Here is a 19,789-nt window from a genome sequence, read left to right on the forward strand (position 1 = left end):
GCGCCATTGATGTCGTCTCGCGTGTTCATTCGCTGACGCTACCGCCGGAAGTAAGGAGGTTGGATTCGGAAGCGTGTTTGTTTTAGCGGGAAGTACTGCTAAATTAAATAACTAAGTGATCAACAAAGTGCATTTCTTGTGAAATACTGCACATGTATCATTTTTTTAACTTTTTACTTATAAAAAGGTAAACAACGAATTGCGCGATGGGTGTGCACGACCTGTGGTCCATTCTGGGGCCGGTTCGGGAGTCGGTGCCGTTGTACAGCCTCACCGGAAAGACCCTGGCCGTGGACCTTAGCCTGTGGGTCTGCGAGGCCCAGCACGTCCAAGCAATGATGGGGAAAGTCACCAAACCTCACCTCCGGTAATATGTGCAGAGATTGCCAAATGCACATGTTTTTTTTATTCAACTCTGACACTGAGGCATAGGCATTCAAACCTGATCCTATTTCACATTATGTATCTGAAACAACCGACCTTATTACTAATTTGCACTATATATGTGCACGATACATCAATCAGGCGACTTACTAATGGTCTGCTGTTTCAAAATTAAATCCCTTTTATGCAGAGGAACAACAACTCTCTGTAATGAGAATTGTGGATATTATTACTCTCTTTCAGGAATCTGTTTTTTAGAGTTTCCTCTCTTACACTGATGGGGGTAAAGCTAGTTTTTGTCATGGAGGGAGAGGCCCCCAAACTCAAAGCAGAGACCATGAGCAAGAGGACAGACATGAGATTTGGGAGGTTCGACAAGTCAGCCCCTAAAAAACAAACTACAAAGGCCACCAACAGGGGTCGCTTCAATGCTGTGCTGAGAGAGGTGGGTGGCTGGGATGATGTGCATCAGTCAGATGCAGTTGTTGAGAAGCAGTGGCATTTATCACCCTCATTGAATTAAAGCTGTGTGTGTGTGTCTTTCTGAGTGGCGGTGTGTGTAGCTTTGTATCCATACAACATGTGTAGAGAAGCATAAGTAAGTATTATGCATGTGTTTTTAAGAGATAATCTGTGTGCACCCACTACCCATCTCTCTCTTCCCTCCAGTGTGCAGAGATGCTGGACTGTCTGGGTGTCCCCTGGGTGACAGCGGCAGGGGAGGCCGAGGCCATGTGTGCCTTTCTGGATGCCCAGGGCCTGGTGGACGGCTGCATCACCAACGATGGGGACGCTTTTCTCTACGGAGCGCAGACCGTCTACAGAAACTTCAACATGAACACCAAGGTAATGCGTTTGTTTATTTAAATTAGGTATGTTACATCTCATTTGTAAGGGGCGTGACATTGAAGAGAGAAGTATTCAAACTTCTGATTTAGTTAATGAACCTCTAGTGGATGCATCCAATCTCTAAATGCTGTACTTGTAGGTTTCTGTCTGAATGCTCAAGAAAAGAATCCCTGCTGTATCATTCCCGCTGTTGTAGGATCCACAGGTGGATTGTTACAGGACTTCTAGGGTGGAGACAGAGCTGCAGCTAGCCAGGGAGACACTCGTGGGTCTGGCCATCCTTCTGGGCTGTGATTATATTCCTAAGGTATAGGGGAGGGGGACTGCTAATGTCTAGATCGGCTTCTAGGGGTGAAAACACGCATATATACAAAATTACTTTTTTGTTTTTGTTACTATGACATGTTTTGTTTTCTTACCACAAGGGTATACCAGGAGTTGGGAAAGAGCAAGCTCTAAAACTCATACAGACATTGAAAGGACAAACACTTTTACAAAGGTAAGAAACTAAAAATATAAAACATTCCTTTTTTTTCACCCTCCAGCACACTGATTAAAAAGTGGAGAGACAAATAGAGAAACATAAACAGTCTGTAATCCAGTAGTTTTAACTAGGTTTTATGCAAACATGTACACTCCCATATGTATTTATTTGGACAGTGAAGCTATAACTTTTATTTTGGTTCATACTTTAGCATTTTGGATTTGAGATCAAATGTTTTATATGAGACGACAATACAGAATGGTGATGATGAGGTCTTATGCAAACATGTACAGTGGGGCAAAAAAGTATTTAGTCAGCCACCAATTGTGCAAGTTCTCCCACTTAAAAATATGAGAGGCCTGTAATTTTCATCATAGGTATACTTCAACTATGACAGACAAAATGAGAAAAAAATCCAGAAAATCACATTGTAGGATTTTTAATAAATGTATTTTCAAATTATGGTGGAAAATAAGTATTTGGTCACCTACAAACAAGCAAGATTTCTGGCTCTCACAGACCTGTAACTTCTTCTTTAAGAGGCTCCTCTGTCCTCCACTTGTTACTTCTATTAATGGCACCTGTTTGAAGTTGTTATCAGTATAAAAGACACCTGTCCACAACCTCAAACAGTCACACTCCAAACTTCACTATGGCCAAGACCAAAGAGCTGTCAAAGGACACCAGAAACAAAATTGTAGACCTGCACCAGGCTGGGAAGACTGAATCTGCAATAGGTAAGCAGCTTGGTTTGAAGAAATCAACTGTGAGAGCAATTATCAGGAAATGGAAGGCATACAAGACCACTGATAATCTCCCTCGATCTGGGGCTCCACGCAAGATCTCACCCCGTGGGGTCAAAATGATCACAAGAACGGTGAGCAAAAATCCCAGAAACACATGGGGGGACCTAGTGAATTGCCTGCAGAGAAGAAGCATTTCAAGGTCTTGGAGTGGCCTAGCCAGTCTCCAGATCTCAACCCCATAGAACATTTTTGGAGGGAGTTGAAAGTCCGTGTTGCCCAGCAACAGCCCCAAAACATCACTGCTCTAGAGGAGATCTGCATGGAGGAATGGGCCAAAATACCAGCAACAGTGTGTGAAAACCTTGTGAAGACTCACAGAAAACGTTTGACCTCTGTCATTGCCAACAAAGGGTATATAACAAAGTATTGAGATAAACTTTTGTTATTGACCAAATACTTATTTTCCACCATAATTTGCAAATAAATTCATAAAAAATCCTACAATGTGATTTTCTGTTTTTTTCCCCTCATTTTGTCGGTCATATTTGAAGTGTACCTATGATGAAAATTACAGGCCTCTCTCATCTTTTTAAGTGGGAGAACTTGCACAATTGGTGGCTGACTAAATACTTTTTTGCCCCACTGTATATGATATAACAGTCTATGCCTATCCTGTACCGTCTCCTCTTCCATGACAGATTCAGCCAGTGGAGGGAGGAGGGCGTGGTTGCGCCAGAGTGGGTCCTAAAGAAGGTCCCTCACTGCCATTTGTGTCGCCATCCTGGTGAGTTACTTTGGCCGTCCGTCAAACTCACTTTAGCCCCTTGTCCTGATAAGAAGTGTAAATCGGAAGGGTGGGGAGGGGTTTTCCGGGATGACGCGACTCGCATGTTGTTGATCAAGACCAACTAAAATACTGTGATGATGAAGGCACTTATGTGTGAGACGCTTTAGTTTGCTAATACGTCTTCAGCATTGTAGCGCCAAATTACAGTTAGTGTACTTAGTCGAGAACAGTATTAAATGTCTCTGCATGGTTGATCAAAGGTATCTGCTATTATTATCTGGGGCTGTAGCCTATCAGTCCAGTCACCCTGAATTGACCTCTGATTTTGTCTGTCATCTCCCATCAAACTATTACCACTGTTATGTTCTTCTCTATCACACTCTTCATTCTCTCTCTCTTTCTCATCATACTCTTTTATCTCTTTCTCCTTCTCTCTCAGGGTCAGCCAAGGCTCACGAGCGCAGTGGCTGTGTGTTGTGTGACAGCAAGCACTTCTGTGAGCCTCAAGACTATGACTACCAGTGTCCTTGTCACTGGCACTGCTGTGAGCAGACACGACAGGCCTCTTCAACAGATGCCAGCATCAGGAAGTGAGACCATGTTTGCACCAAATTCACTCATTCCTATAATATACACATTCATAGATTACAATATTGCTTATTGATTTTAATTGAAAGGGGGAACAAACATTCATTGTTCCTTTACATATCTGAATATGGTGTTGATTTGTTTTCAGGAAAACACTGGCAAGTGATAAGTTCCCTTTTACAGAGGTAAAGTAAATACAGTTATTATCTTAAGTTATTGAATCTGTGTAATATCATGTGTAAAGTATACAAGCCAAGATAAGGATGTCATTTCATGTATGGACATTTTGCATTTCAGATCATAAATGAATTTCTTGTAGACAAAGACAAGCCTGTCCACAATTTCAAATGGAGGAAACCGAACATGCTATTAATGCAGGTAGTCATTCAAAAATGTACTTTGATTCAAATAAGAGGTCATTCTTAACAGATGCAATTAATAAATCATGTATTGCCTAATTTATCTGTTAGTCAAATAACTTGTAATATATTTTTTTGTGTTTTGTGATCCAGAACTTTGCGTACAATAAGATGGAGTGGCCTAAACACTATACCAGTGAGAAGGTTCTGGTCCTGATGACTTACACTGAGCTGATGAACAGAAAACATGGAAGAGCGACGTTGTCTCTGATAAAACCTCTACGGTACGATCCAATTCACACTCCAATGGACCTCTCTGAGTGTAAAAATGGAAGTTACTCACTGTGGCTATAAATGTTTCACAATAATACATGTAAAATTGTATTTTAAAATCCTCCCTGTTAACAGTATATGGAAGCCAAGAGTAAGGAATGCAATCGCCAGCTTTGAAATCATCTGGAGTAAGCCAGGTCAGTTTGAACAAATGAAACAGTCCTTCCTATCAAGCATTCCATTTTCAAAAAATGTTATGTTTCTGAATGAGGGATGTTCCTTCTCTTTATATTATCATCATTGCCCCCATTGTTTTTGTTCTATGATAGATCCCGTGTTTTTTTGTATTGTACTCTCCAAGCCATCTGAATCACACTTTTCCAAACCTCTTATTACCATGCATGTACCTGTTTGATGTACTGTATTCCTGTTATGACAGCAGAGTTACGTCAGTAAGGATTAGGGTGATAGTCTTGTGTTGACCTATGCAGAGTCTCTTTAAACCTGGCCTTCTCTGGCTGTCTCCATGTTGTCTGTTAGTGACTTGTTGTGAGGTGGGGTTCAGAGGGGGGTAGAGGTGACAGAACAGCCACAACACCATCAGGTGCTAAAATGGCTTCCTCCCGGGCTGGGAAAACTGTCATATCAAAGTCCCCCCCCTAACAACCTCAGCTGATATTTCAGTCCTCTATGGGCCTGAGCTAACTATTGAAATAACATCCCCAAATCTGTATTATTATTATTTTGAGGGGGGTGGGGTTGGCATCTGTATGGTGATTCAGCAGATGATACATTTTACACAAAAGAGTGGATAAAATGTTAATGTTTGAAATGTTTCACATATTTTTTTGTCTGTAAAAAAAATAAAAAATAATTTTGTTTCCTCCATGATATCCTCCCTGCAGATCACTATGTGTTTTCTGAGGACCACCCTGAGGACAGCCAGGACGAGGTGAGGACGGTGGAGGAAGAGGCTCTGTTCCGCCTGGCCTACCCACATGTGGTGGAGCTGTACCTCAGGGAGAAGGCTGAGAACAAGACCAAGAGTAAGGTCAACATATTATGGCTGGAGAACATAATGTATTCTGCTTACATTTAATTCAGATTAAATAACCTTATGTTATTGATATGAAAATACAATGAATGTTAATTAATTTTAAATTATTGACATTCTGATATTGACTGACAATAACATATTGATATACTTTATTGAAGTAAAATTATACCTCGTTTTTAAAACCGTATTCAATTTGTCCTTGGGGAGAAACGGGATGCCCCTAAACTTAACAGGCCCAACGACTGCTCACTACTTAACTCAGACAGGGTGTGGATCAAAGGCACCTGGAGCTTTGCGATGTTTTTCAGAGTCTCTCTTATAGGGGCTCTGACACCTGGACATGCAGAGTATGGCAGCTCCGCTCCCTCACATCAAGGCTTTGATGCACCAGAGGTGTCTGTCACACAGGAGCTGCTGTCACTTTAGACAGGTTGGGGCTGGCTCCCCCTGTAGCTCAGAGCTGTAGAGCAGGGGTTCCCACAGTAGACTGGGTAGCCCCAACCAAGGGTACTTGGACTTGAGGAGACACTGTTATGGAGGAGACACTGTTATGGAGGAGACACTGTTATGGTGGATTTTGTATCTAGCCATTTTGTCTCTTATATTTTATGCATTTTATTTTCAGAGAAGAAACCAAAGGGTAAGAAAGACAAGCCTTCGGATCACTGTGATGTTTCTGACCTCCTGGCCAAGATGTCTTTGCACAGTTCCACTGCTGACAAAAACACCCAACAACCCTCTGCCATGGCAGTAGCACTGACCATTACAACAAGTAACAACTCAGTGTTGGTCCTGGAGGGTCCAGAGTCAGAGTCTCCAAAAAAGCATCTGGATCCTGGTAAAGACCATCCCCGCTTAGAAGTACGTCTTGGACCTCAGATACAGGAAGTGATGTCACCTCCGTCTTTCACTTCCTCTGGGAAGATTCCAGAAGCAGCGGCCTCCTCTCCATCTGTTTCCGTGGTGATGGATGCTCTTCACCTGAGTGACATCGACTGGGAGTCTCAGTCATTCACGTCCTCCCCGCCCCCGCAGGCTGCTGACGCTCGCACTGCCACTTACCCCAAGTCACTCCAAACCACAAATGATAGTGTCGAAGAAAGGATCACAAAACTGGGCCCCTCTACTGATCTCAGAGCAGCAGAGGCCGTACCAGGGCCAAGTTATGCAGAGTGTTCGCTGAGGGACAGGGTCCTAATGAGAAACGCATGCAAGTCTGTGAACATGGCGGACAATGATGACGTCACCATCATACACGTAAACTCCCAGTCAGCAGCACCCCCTGATTTAATTGATTCTAACAACAGTGGCCCCAAGCCAATGGCACTGATACCCATTAAAAGCAGCAATGATTCCAAGCCATCAGAACAGACGCTGGTGTGTGGCAAGAAAGCCACACTTGTTGATAAGGACCAGAGCATTGCATTGCTCCATAAGCCTCAACCTGCTCATCACATCTCAAAACCTATCTCATTGAACGCAACACAAACAGGCCCAGTCACAGCAACACAAACACAAGGGGCTAAACAACATGTTGCCGGTGAACCAAAGCCTCCACAGAAGTACAGATTCGTAAAGAAGGCCATCTCATCTTCTTCCGCTCTGCCACAAAGGAGCCACTCTGAACCTAGCGACACACAGCCTGGTCGGGATGACAGGCACATGAAGTCACATCAAGAAACCAAGAAGAGTGTGTGTGCCAGAGTGTGTTCATCGAGTGAGGACAGTGACACAGAGAACCAGTGTCGGGGAGGAGGGCAGAGCAGGGCCAAAGTCAAACCCAAAAGCAGGCACAGGTGCCAATACCTCACAGACTATTCACTGAAACCCACCTCCAAACCCAGCACCTCTACAAAGGCAGCCTGGGACACAGTGACAGCCCAGCCCCTCAGGCCTAGAGCTGTGTCTGCCAGTATGGGTGAACAACCAATGCGAGGCAGCTCTGTGTCTACCATAGGGAAGTGCCAGGATGTTCATCCAATTAGAGTTGATGATGACATTGTGTTCATTCCAAGCCCTGTTTCCCCAGTGATTATGTCTGATGGTGATGACTCAGTGATTTGCAGCAAGAGCCCACTGCCATTGGCAGAGAGGGTGAAGCTGAAGTTCCTGAAATGAGTGATGTGATATACCAGAGGTGTTAGGACAGAAAAAAATAAATACTATTTCCTAATATTATTATTTAATAGTATTCTAGCAAAACTTTATCTAGTTTGTTCAGTAAGTGTATTTTTAACCTTTGATATTGGCCTTTCCTTTTTGTCTTCTATGTACACAATTGTAGTTTTCTGCTGCTATATCTTTAATGGACTTACAGTAGGTGATGGAGAAATATTTTACACATGCAGTTAGTGAGAGGGCATTTTTACTTTTATAAAACCCTATACTTTTAAATGTTTTTCTGTATTTATTTTGAATATTCCACAGCTCTCATGTAATGATTGGACTACTAAGGTACTGATGCGAATGCGCAAAATGTAAAAGTTTGGACAACAAGGCTCTCCAAATGGAAGAGACAATCATTGACCAAATAAAGGTACAATAACTTTTATACCTTCGTTTGCGCAAAGGTCGAGCTTTTGTAAGCGAATGAAAGTAGCATCACCGTACTAATAACCACATAAACTTCCCGACGTGTTGCTTCCTATAGCAGGCAGAGGGGCGCAAAGGTTCTCGCCCGTCAGTGACCCACCAGCAGTAGAGCGCGGTTTTATGACCTGGCACGTTTTGCTCCCCCTTGATCATTAGTGAGCCGTTACACACCTATTCAGACATGAAAGAGCTGCCAGGTTAGTGTGTTTTACCCAGCTATGATGACAGCTGCATCCTCCTTGCTCGTGCGTATTGGCATGCATCCATTTCAGACAGCATGACTTTATTGGCTAGGCTAATTTGTTGATAATACTTCCTCCTAATGGACAAATATAAGTAATTTCTAAACATTTACTTAGTTATTCTCTGAAGATTTAGCTTCACGTTGCGTAAAAATAATGTTTATTTCACGTTTCACTTTCTATCTGTCATTGTCTACCTCACACAGACACAACATTAGCACCGTTATATATTTAACAAAAATGTAAACGCAACATGCAACCATTTCTACGATTTTACTGAGTTACATACAGTTCATATAAGGAAATCAGTAAATTTAAATAAATTCATCAGGCCCTAATCTATGGATTTCAAATGACTGGGCAGGAGCGCAGCCATGGGTGGACCTGGTAGGGCATAGGCCCAGGCCCAGCCAATCAGAATAAGTTCCCCAGAAAGGGGCTCTATTATATGGACAGAAATACTCCAGTCTCAAACGACCCTGCAGGTGAAGGAGGTCCTGTGCTGGCATGGTTACATGTGGTTGTGAGGGCAGTTGGACATACTGCCAAATTCTCTAAAACAATGCTGAAGGCGGCTTTTGGTAGAGAAATTAACATTCTATGGCAACAGCTCGAGTGGACATTCCTGCAGTCAGCATGCCAATTGCACGCTTCCTCAACTTGAGACATCTGTGGCATTGTGTTGTGTAACAAAACTGCACATTTTAGAGTGGCCTGTTGCTGTCCCCAATTTAAGAACTTTAGCAGTACAAATATGAATGCTCATAAAACGTCAATATATTTAAAACAACTGACTGGTGTAATTACCATGCTGTTTAATCAGTTTCTTGATATGCCACACCTGTCAAGTGGAGCGATTATCTTGGCAAAGGAAAAATTCGAAAAATTTCGAATTTCGAAAAATTCTGGGATATTTTATTTCAGCTCATGAAACATGGGACCAACACTTGACATGTTGCCTTTTTATATTTATGTTCAGTATATTTACAAAAGCTTTTGTCTTGTTTATCTTCTATATTTTGGAGTACACCTAGACACACGTTGCCCATCCTGTTAATGAGGTGTGAAAAGCCCAGATGTAACAATCTCCTTTCATTCCTTCATTAGAGAGATCACATCAAACTGATAATTGTTGTCGTGCCCATCTAAAGAGCCATTTCCCACAAAAGAAAATCTAATTATTTTTCATTCTGGGACACATTATCCGTCTATTTCACCTTATTGGCACCTCGGTGACAACGAACGACGTCCTTCGGGTAAGTCACATTTTAGCACTTGAGTTTTCTTTGAACTTTCGCTTCAGCTGTGAACTCATAAACCACAGAGAGTCCATATAAAACGGTTTCCCAAACCGCTTTTCAGAATTTGCTCTCCACGGAGCTGCCCGAATAGCCTATCATCGAGGTCACAGTATGGAGAGCGTGTCTGAGGATATTGCTAACATGGATTGTGACATTGAAGTTGTTACCTCGAAAATGCTTTCTGAATGGGATTGGAAGACGCAGGAAAGGGCTTTTGGGAACGGGCATGATTCTCTTGAATCCACATCACCAGAATCATCATTCGATTCAATGTGCTCTTCGCCCGAGATGTCCTCAAACTCAACTGGGCATCAGAGCTTCGGAAATGTATCCTATGGTTCAACAGGACACAGCCCAACCCCGTGCGCAACGTTGAAACAAATCAAACCGAAGATGTCGACGAAGAGACGCATGAAGGCGAGCGAGAGGGAGAAGATGCGAATGAGGAGCCTAGCAGAAGCTTTGCACCAGCTCCGCGACTACTTGCCTCCAGATTACAGTAAAAGGGGACAACCTCTGACCAAAATTCAAACTCTCAAATACACCATTGAGTATATAAATGAACTTTCGGACATCCTCAACCACGCGTAATGATGTGCTGAAAGATGGCCACGTTTTAAATTATGCGTAACGGGGCCAAACTATTTGGTATTTTTGGTTTGTTAATTGTGATATTGGTGCATTGTGGATGATAACTTAATTTATCATATTGTATTTAGAATTGTTCTGCCCCTCATCTGATGTAAATAATTGTTATTATGTGGGGACTTGATTTGACCATGTAATTTTCTTGTATGTGAATAGGCTATTCTTGTTTTACATTATTGACATGGATTAAACAAACATTATATACAACACGTTTGGGGCCAGATTCATATTATTTTCTTTTAACTCTGTGATGTCCATCATCTTCAAATACTATGGAGAGGTTTCAAACATATATTTGAGGTTAGTATTACGCCAATATTGTCCTATATATTTGCAATGTTTTCGTCAAATGACACAGGCAAAGCATAGGTCTGCATGACATACACTGACGATACAAAACATTAAGAACACCTGCTCTTTCCATGACGTAAACGGAACAGGTGAATCCAGCTGAAAGTTATGATCCTTTATTGATGTCACTTGATAAATCCACTTCAGTCAGTGGAGATGAATGGGGGGGGGTACAGGTTAAATAAGGCTTTTCAAGCCTTGAGACATGGATTGTGTATGTGTGCCACTCAGAGGGTGAACGGGCATGACACAAAATGTAAGTGTCAAGTGTTTTGTGTCAAGAACTGCAAAGCTGCTGAGTTTTTCATGCTCAATAGTTTCCCGTGTAGCTGCTCTGAGGACAGAGGGTGCAATTCAATGTTAGGAAGGTGTTCCTAATGTTTGTTATACTCAGTGTATATCTAATCTTTAGTGTTAGCTTTCTGTACATTTCACCAAACATTGGTTGGAAATATAAATGTTTCCTCTACCAATAACTAGATGCAAATTCCAAAACGGGTATTACAAAGACAGCGGGTTTAGCCAATCAGAAAGCGACTCTATTTCCTGTGGGCGTGACTCTCGCTACAACGTATTCTTGCCAAAAAATCTGAGCCTTAGATGTAATCGGTTCCGCTGATGCCGCCATTTCAAATCGAAATATAGGGACAGGGTATAGATAATATTTTTTTACATCTTTTATTTGCAAATCTTTTTATATTTTCTTTTTATTTCGAGTAAGTATCTATATTTAGTTGTATTTCTGGACCTCAATAGTCTTCTAAGGTAAGCCATTGCTTCTGCATATTTTACAGCAACATCATTCTATTTATTAAATCCAGACCTCAGTATTTATCTAATATTTCCATCCAGATTTGAACAACCACTGCACCTATCTGTTTCGTTATAACTGTGATTCAGACGACCTTATCGAAGGAACGATTATAGACATGAGAAAGGTAGCCGACTTTTTAATCAGCTTTTGTTGATAAATGGAGGATATTTCCCTGATTATATCCTCACCAAAGCACCAAGTGATGTGAGCATTCCACATATGATGGAACTGTGCTTTTTGAGTTTGTGAAGTCGTGCAGAAGGAACATTGTGCACTATTTAAAATAAATAAATAAAGGCTATACACATTTTTCAGTAGGAAGAAAAAATAAAACATGAACCTTTTCGATTCTCATGGTCACAGTCTTGATGGTTGTGGGTGTAGGTAATGGCATTTGTAATCAGCTGCAGCTATGTTTAGTATATTTCCATGACGTTTGTCAGGACATAGCCAATGTAGGCTATTGTTGGAAATAACACCATGTTTATTGACCTGTGGCAGTTATTTTGAGGGGTAATGAATTATAATCATTGAACTGCTAGTATTGAATTGAAGGAGTTGCCTTTGACAAATGTTGTTTCCCTAGGTGTCCATAACCTGAAGTTAAATGCTGAATAACTGATGATAACTCAACTGTAATTTTGATGCTGGATATCATTTGTGTTTGCAGGATAGATTAACAGATTAATGAAGAATTTATAATAATAATATATGCCATTTAGCAGACGCTTTTATCCAAAGCGACTTACAGTCATGTGTGCATACATCCTACGTATGGGTGGTCCCGGGGATCGAACCCACTACCCTGGCGTTACAAGCGCCATGCTCTACCAACTGAGCTACAGAAGGACCACATATTATAAGATATTGGGTTGAATTTCCACACAAATAAATCAGAAACTCCATGATTATCAGCTTTATATCTCCCACAATTTCCACAGTATATCACAAGCCTCTGGACAGAAAGACTCCACATCTTGCCTCCTTGAGGTATATTCTAAAATGTCGCCCCACAATGCAGTAGCGAGATTCCTCACTGTATGTTGGTGCAGGCTGTTCTGGAGCTCCAGGCATGTGGATTGTTCATCAGCTGTGTTGTGGTGTGTATTTTTTTTTTAATTTACCTTTAATTTACCTTTAAGTTAAGAACAAATTCTTATTGTCAATGACGGCCCAGAAACAGTGGGTTAACTGCCTGATCAGGGGCAGAACGACAGATTTGTACCTTGTCAGCTCGGGGATTTGAACTTGCAACCTTCTGGTTTCTAGTCCAACGCTCTAACCACTAGGCTACCCTGCCACCCCAAAATGTATGCCCCCTGTCTTCTGCCCCATAGCCTACCCAATCCCCCACTCATGCCTTTCCCCCACTCCAGCCTTGCAAGGGTGCAAGTGCTACATTTTACAATAGGCCTTGGCACTATAAATAATCTCTCACGACCGCTAGCTTTGGCCCCAGCTTCACTCCATGCAGCCACCGTGCCTAACTCCTAAAGCTCTCATTGGCTGTGTTCGTTTGTGCATGCTCAGTCAGTCAATGCACAACTCTGCCCAGCCATAAACTGGCACTCTCTCCACGAATGTCCAGGTTTAGGTTTCAACCATTGACTGAAAGGGATCACGACTGAAGTAGGGAACTTTCAAGCTCTTTACTCCCCCAAAGTCCATAAACACAAGCCTTAGTATGGATATCTAGATATCTAATAACCTTTAATCAAAGGCTTATTATTGGGGATTTCTCTGCTATACTGAACATGGATCCTGGTAACTCATCATGTCAGAAGTTACCCAGAATGTTCTTGTGCTGTACTGTGTACTGTTGCTAATCAGTTCGCCTCTCCCCATCTTCAGATCTAAGAGAGAAGCTGACATTTGGCCACATCATGCTTGATTACCTTGTAGCTGTAGGCAACACTTAATTGATCTTTTCACTTATTTATTTAGTTTTAGTACTGAACAAAAATCAGTTTGTCCCTTTTTCATCCTCCAGTGTCATCGTGATTTCTTCATTCACTGAAATCTGTTAGTTATAACTCTCAAATGTGACTTAGCAGACAGAAATATACAATAATGTTTCACACATTGTTTTTTGCTTCTTATATTGTTCTTTGGCTGATTCAAAGGTTCATTTGCATAACTAAACAGGACGTTCTTGTGGCCTGTGTATTGCTTCAAATATTTCATATTCCAACACATGTTCTGTCAAATTAAAAACCCAACAAAAATACAGTTTAGTAACATACAGTAACATTTCCTTTGTACTAATTTTTGTAGTAGTACTTTTTTAAGATGATGAAGAGGTATGTATTTAGCAAGCATGTATTTTCTATTTCCATCCTTTAGAAATTCTATTTCTCCCAACAACAGTGTTGAAATCACTGCTTCAGTTACAATAGTTTAATAATGTGTGAGACTCCTGTAGGGTCTCTATTGTGTAGAAGCTTGTGTGGCCTATCGACATGTGACCTAATTTGAACATGTTAAAAGGCTGTCACTCTGAACAGATGGTAGATTACATGACAGCTTAAAGGCGATGACGTCCTAAAAGTGTTGTTGTACGATCGATTTACACACAATAGCAAGGTTGTATAATGTATAACATACCCAGAATGTATTACATCCCATGTGAGGAGGGGTCATAGGCTCAGCTCAAGGCTAAGCTTCCAGCTCAGGTTGAAAAGTTGAACTTTACGCAAACCTAGATATACTGTACAGCTATCCATGTCGTGACTATGCTAAGTTAACATCAGCTGTTCTAACTGTTATGTCACTGTTATGACAGTCTTAAAGCTCTTTGAAGCAACGTTTAAGACAGTGTAACCAAATTTCCTTCAAAGAAGACTGTGGTAACCATTGCTTTGTAATCCACTACATATGATGTCTTTCTTTCCTTGTGTTATCAGATGGATGCAGATACAGAGCAGGTGACGGACAACATAGAAACTTCCCAAAATGCATCTGAGGAGCCCATATTAGAAAACAAATCCAGGTCGGTCATGTGACTAGATCTTCTCAGGCTGCTATTGATCAGTCATCATTACCATGTGGAATGTAACACTACAGTAAGTCCCTTTCTTCAACTCGACAGGGGTTGTGGTGGGTTCAAAGGGCGTGACCAAGGGTTCCGGATTGGTCGAGGAGGCATGCATGGTGGACGGGGCCTGATGATGAAAGGATTTGGCCCACCCGAACGAGGCAGGGGGGATAGAGGACGGGGTGGGGACATGAATGGGTTTGGACCCATGAGGTAAGGAACTGATGCTTCTGTATGCATGGGATGGTATCAGTGTTGTGTCAAAGCCAGGGAGCTGAATGAATGACAGGTATTCACATGCTATTTCTGGAATACATTTTCACATTTCTATTGTTTTTTTCCCCAATGCGTCTGACTCACACCAAATGACTCATTCTCCCATGATGCCTCTATATGCCTGCAGGAGAGGGATGGGGAGGATGCGGCCGTACCCAGACATGAGGGGCAGGAGAGGAGGGAGGGTCGCTCTGATGGAGAGGGCCGGGCCTATGGGGAGGGCCGGGCCGATGGGGAGGGGCGGTCTGATGGGGTGGGGCGGTCCGATGGGAAGGGGCGGTCCGATGGGGAGGAGCGGTCCTATGGGAAGGGGCGGACCTATAGGGAGAGGCGGACCTATAGGGAGAGGCGGACCTATAGGGAGAGGCGGACCTATAGGGAGAGGCGGACCTATGGGCATGGGTCCTCCTCCACCCCCACCCATGCACCTGAGAGGCCCCTACCCACCAATGCACAGGTAAAGCCTACCAGTATAGCCACATATGAGTCATTCAGTAGATAAGTTGCCATCCACAATGTTATCAAGTGTGTTCATCAGTTCATTATTGATAAACAATCATAAATCAAATCATATAATGTCCTTGGTGTTAGTTGGTGTTTTTAACTTGCTCTTGAAATCACTGAACCCTTCCCTGAACCCTTCCCACCATAGACACGGCCCCCCTCCGCCTCCCTCCCTGGGCCACCCTGGTTTTAGAGGGCACCCCCCACACCCCAGAGGAAGAGGCATGTCCCCCGGACCCCCACGCCACTTCCACCCCAGGGGCCCCAGAGGGTAAGATGTTTATTAACATGTACATCAACCACTCACTCCATTCCTCCCTCCCTCCTTCTCTACAGCTTTGTTATAACACATACAGCTTGTCTCCTCTTTCTTCCCTATGCCCTCTAATTTCCCAGACTCTTTTTCTCAATTGATGTGAATCACATTTAATCTTCTTCGCGCTTAGCAATGGTACGGTTAATCAAATAGCATCAAATGGTGAATAACAATGGGAAAAAAAGGTTAAGGAAACATGAATAAATCCTCGTAAATCTTAAACACTGCTCAAAGTTTTGGACCCACAGTTTTAAATAGTGCATGAAAGAGATTTGTGATCAACACAGTGAGTAGCTGAAAGGGGGAGACCCTCCAGTGCAGTGGAAGAGATGAGAGGGGGTACACACTGCTATCAGAGTGTACACCCTGGTGGCAGAGCACGAGAATCCAATGTGTGATTTTATCCTTTTACACAGCTACCACAATGGACCAGCTTCTCCTCCTCATCATCCCCCACCTGGCAGAGGCCAGAGGTGGCCAGGGCCCCCTGGTGGCCGACGGTTTTAACGCAGCCTGCCCAAAAATAATACAGTAACAGAGAGCTTTACAGTCTATAGCAGCGAGCCTACTTGGCTGGGGTGGCTAAACTGAGCTAAGAGCACCTTAATATGTGTCATAAAAAGAAGACCCCTTTTTAAACATCCTTATGGAACACCCTGTAGCCAAATATCTGGATATTGATATCGTATACCAGAGGAGAAGATGTGAATCAACAAGTGGACACTTAAATGCCTCAGTCCTTAACAGTACAAAAAGGCATTCTCACTTTCATTGTAACTTTTGTTATTAGAAAAAAATGTGCTCTTGGTATTAGGACAAAGTTGTATAGTATTGAGAGAATAAAAATATGATTTTTTTTTAAAGAGTCCCAAAGGGATGATAAATGTTGATATTCAAATCCCTTAGATGTCATGTGGTCTTGTGGTGGTCACTCTGTGAACCTTAAGGAATGTCTGACCCTAATAAAAAGAGAAATTACACATTGTGTGTGAGTGAGAAAGAAAAGGAAAGAAAGAAAGAAAGAAAGAAAGAAAGAAAGAAAGAAAGAAAAAGAAAGAAAAAAAAGAAAGCAAGGTGCAACAGCCCTCAAGCACCAGTTACTAGCACTAGTTTCTTACACCTTGGACCTCCCTAACTTTCCCTTTTGGTACATGGATATACTTTTGTATTACAACTTCACCAAGCAGTACACAACTACAGCAAAAGCTGTTTAGACTCACGTACACATTCTTAAGTGAAAAGACAATATTTTTCATGTCAAGTATTCATGATTATTTTACGTGACATTTTTATATGATTCATGTGCAGCTATTTTAAGTTAATGCATATTGCTATTTGGAACAATTCATGTTTGTGTTCAGCAATCTATATTGTGGAATGACTAAAGAACTTAAATTAATATTATATTGAAATAATATAATAAATATATAGTATATATACTAGCAGCATTTACAGTATATTTGAAAGCAAATTACGAAACAAGTAATTGCTTCAGTTTAGTCTAAGATACTTACTATTCAGTGTGTTAAGTTTTGAAGTGTTATCATACGTTATACTTACTGTAACTGACATAACTTTGTGGATTTGTGGATGTACTTTTGGAAAACAGTAACAACTATGACGTAGTCGTGAAGGACAAAAATAAAAGTAAAACTTAACTGAACTGCTCTTTTTATTGTTTTTTTAAAGTCCAAGTCTGAGAGTCAACTTGACACAACATGACTGTAATTTAATAAAGAGAATGGACAACAATGTTATTATACTATAAAGTTACACAGTGGCTACACTGCTGTTGTTATGGTAACGGTACCACTCCGACAATTGCTGAATTATCACTGAAACACAAACAGCACATTATGAATGAATTTTCTTGAATCAGTTTTAATGCAATTTATATTTTTGCTGCACACATACACATATATAATGCAACACTGATGCATACCTTGACATGAATGTAAGGTCACATTGTCATATTTGCTTAGATGAAGTTGGAGGACCAAGAACTCGTATGGGAAAGTCTTAACTGTAAAAGTGAAAATGGGTCAGGAGAGTTTGGAAATGATCACACAGAAATAAAAATATGTTATAGTCACGCTGAGGGCTGAAAGCTACAATAATGCACACCATAAATGACTTGAGAAAGCAGTGCAACTATGCAGTAATGTTATTCCGAAGAGCACTATATGCGGTAGAAATGCCTTTGACACATGGAACACTCTGAATGAGCCAACAAACCCGACCAGGTGAGATTTGACCAACGGACATTCCACTCTAGAAATATACCGTACTGAAATGTTTCCTCCGTATCAATAACAACTTCCAGACAGAATTCCAATGGTAGTCTGTTTAAAAGGAGGACATTATCCCCCATAGGAGTTGTAATCGGCCAAATTCACAATGTAGAACATGCTTTAGTCTCTACTACCATAGATCCCAGAGGAGGACAAGGGATTGAGTGACACAAGCACAACCCACTGTTCTATATCTTTGATAAACATTTTACATCAAATATTTATTCTCTCTTGATTGTCATTAGTTAATCTACCCCAGTCTGTTGCAGTTGCATGTAAAGGTGCAACACCGACCTCATACATACAGTACACTTGAAACTCAAATGAGATCAAGCACAGTTTATTATCAGCATATTGTTATCTAATAAACACTGTTTTACTGGTGCCACCCTCGAGTCATTAAAGATGATTAAACACACAGATATTACAAATAAAGTGAATAATCCAGTTGTTATGGATTTATGCTGACTTTGTAGTTTTTACATGATACAATGCCTAGATACAATGCAGAGGTAATGCAGACAGTTCGAGAGAAAGGTAATGAATATATGCAATCATATGGATAGACATTTATTATTAATGAACAGTACATACTGCTGACAAAACAAACATATGGCATTACTTCTGAAAAGCAGAAAAAGTGCATACTCAATGAGTCATGTAGACACAGAGCAGGACTGCGCAGAATCTAATCCAGTACACACACAACAGTGGAGGCTGCTGAGGGGAGGATGGCTCATAATAATGTCTGGAATGGAGTGGATGGAATGGCACCATGCACATGGAAACCATGTGTTTGATGTATTTAATAACATTCCACTAATTCTGCTCCAGCCATTACCACGAGCCCGTCCTCCCCAATTAAGGTGCCACCAACCTCCTGTGACAGACACTGCTTCAGAAAAAAACAGTAGGCAGGTGTTGCACCTTTCCCCCTCTGTACATCTCTATCCCCTTCCTATGAACCAGTGTTTCTCTGCTGCCCTCTCTCCCAGTCTTCCTTTGGAATCCCCTCTGCTTTTAACAGTGATGATGACAGACTGACTGTTGTTGTCTCCAGATTGGGGATTCAGCAGACCTCAAGAATCCCCCCTCTAAATTTGGACTCCTGGTGTCCAAATCCCTCCCCTCCCTCCCTTTGAATCTTGGAGATTCTCTTTTACAGGATGGAAATGGAGAGAAAGTCTGGAAACCGTGGTCAATCTACATTATTTTGAAGCAGGTGAGGCAGAAAGGAAAAGAGAGAACATTGCCTATTGTTTCTGTTGTCTTTAGATTTATTTTGTAATACAGTAATGAATTGCCTTTTTTAGGTACAACGCTATGGTATATCTTACATCCAAACATGAATGTACATAAAGGACACTGAAGCACACAAACTAAGGTATGTTCTTAGTCAATTAGATAATTATGGTAATAATGATTACCATATGTAAATTACAGGGTTTAAGTGGGTTTTGTTAAGTGTTGATTGTTACGTTCAGTCAATGGGGGAGTCGATTAATCGCGGCCATGTAGGCATGAAAAATAAAATTTCATGGGATTAGTAACCGGCTGCCTCCCGGGTGTGAGCCAGGTACCCTGTTCCAAACCCACGGCGCAATCGGCTCGAAACTTCGTGACGTAATTAATCACGTGTAGTAATTAGTAGGATTCTGGGATTTCTGATGCAAAAGTGATCGCTTTGGATAAAATGATTTATCTGCCATCCCAATGAAAAATAGTTCGAAAATTCAAACGTTTATTTTATGGAAAATATGTATGTTTCTGAACGATGCACCATGCTGCCTTGTTGACAAAATGACCGAGCAGCACAGATTATTGTTCGATTTGAGAATGGCGCTCCTCCCTCCCCGCTTTCTCTCGATGACGTGACCGGCCATTACCCAGTGC

General features: G+C 41.6%; 3 protein-coding genes across 4 annotated transcripts; all 3 read left to right on the forward strand.

Annotated features, from left to right (window-relative positions):
* Positions 1-32: 32 nt before the first annotated feature.
* LOC123995214 (flap endonuclease GEN homolog 1) lies at positions 33-8,078 on the forward strand. Of its 2 annotated transcripts, XM_046298645.1 has the most exons (13): positions 33-367; positions 628-829; positions 1,054-1,230; positions 1,430-1,540; positions 1,659-1,732; positions 3,162-3,247; positions 3,690-3,840; positions 3,987-4,023; positions 4,136-4,216; positions 4,351-4,481; positions 4,606-4,667; positions 5,376-5,516; positions 6,153-8,078. In XM_046298645.1, the coding sequence occupies exons 1-13, from the start codon at positions 207-209 to the stop codon at positions 7,643-7,645; spliced, it is 2,907 nt and encodes a 968-aa protein (XP_046154601.1). In that variant the 5' UTR covers positions 33-206; the 3' UTR covers positions 7,646-8,078. The 2 variants fall into 2 exon arrangements, with proteins under 2 accessions (XP_046154601.1, XP_046154602.1); XM_046298646.1 differs by lacking the exon at positions 628-829 and having other exon boundaries at positions 255-367.
* Positions 8,079-8,976: 898 nt separating this feature from the next.
* Positions 8,977-10,510, forward strand: msgn1 (mesogenin 1). The gene is made up of 2 exons (XM_046298654.1): positions 8,977-9,617; positions 9,724-10,510. The coding sequence occupies exon 2, from the start codon at positions 9,774-9,776 to the stop codon at positions 10,251-10,253; it is 480 nt and encodes a 159-aa protein (XP_046154610.1). The 5' UTR covers positions 8,977-9,617; positions 9,724-9,773; the 3' UTR covers positions 10,254-10,510.
* A 727-nt stretch (positions 10,511-11,237) lies between these two features.
* On the forward strand, positions 11,238-16,679 carry si:ch211-51e12.7 (uncharacterized protein LOC336335 homolog). Its single transcript, XM_046298651.1, has 6 exons — positions 11,238-11,426; positions 14,379-14,464; positions 14,564-14,722; positions 14,913-15,242; positions 15,438-15,560; positions 16,022-16,679. Exons 2-6 carry the CDS (start codon positions 14,379-14,381, stop codon positions 16,110-16,112), a joined length of 789 nt encoding a protein of 262 aa, XP_046154607.1. The 5' UTR covers positions 11,238-11,426; the 3' UTR covers positions 16,113-16,679.
* The last annotated feature ends 3,110 nt before the right edge of the window (positions 16,680-19,789 follow it).

Source organism: Oncorhynchus gorbuscha, linkage group LG14 (genome assembly GCF_021184085.1).
Source record: "Oncorhynchus gorbuscha isolate QuinsamMale2020 ecotype Even-year linkage group LG14, OgorEven_v1.0, whole genome shotgun sequence".
Classification (NCBI taxonomy): domain Eukaryota; kingdom Metazoa; phylum Chordata; class Actinopteri; order Salmoniformes; family Salmonidae; genus Oncorhynchus; species Oncorhynchus gorbuscha.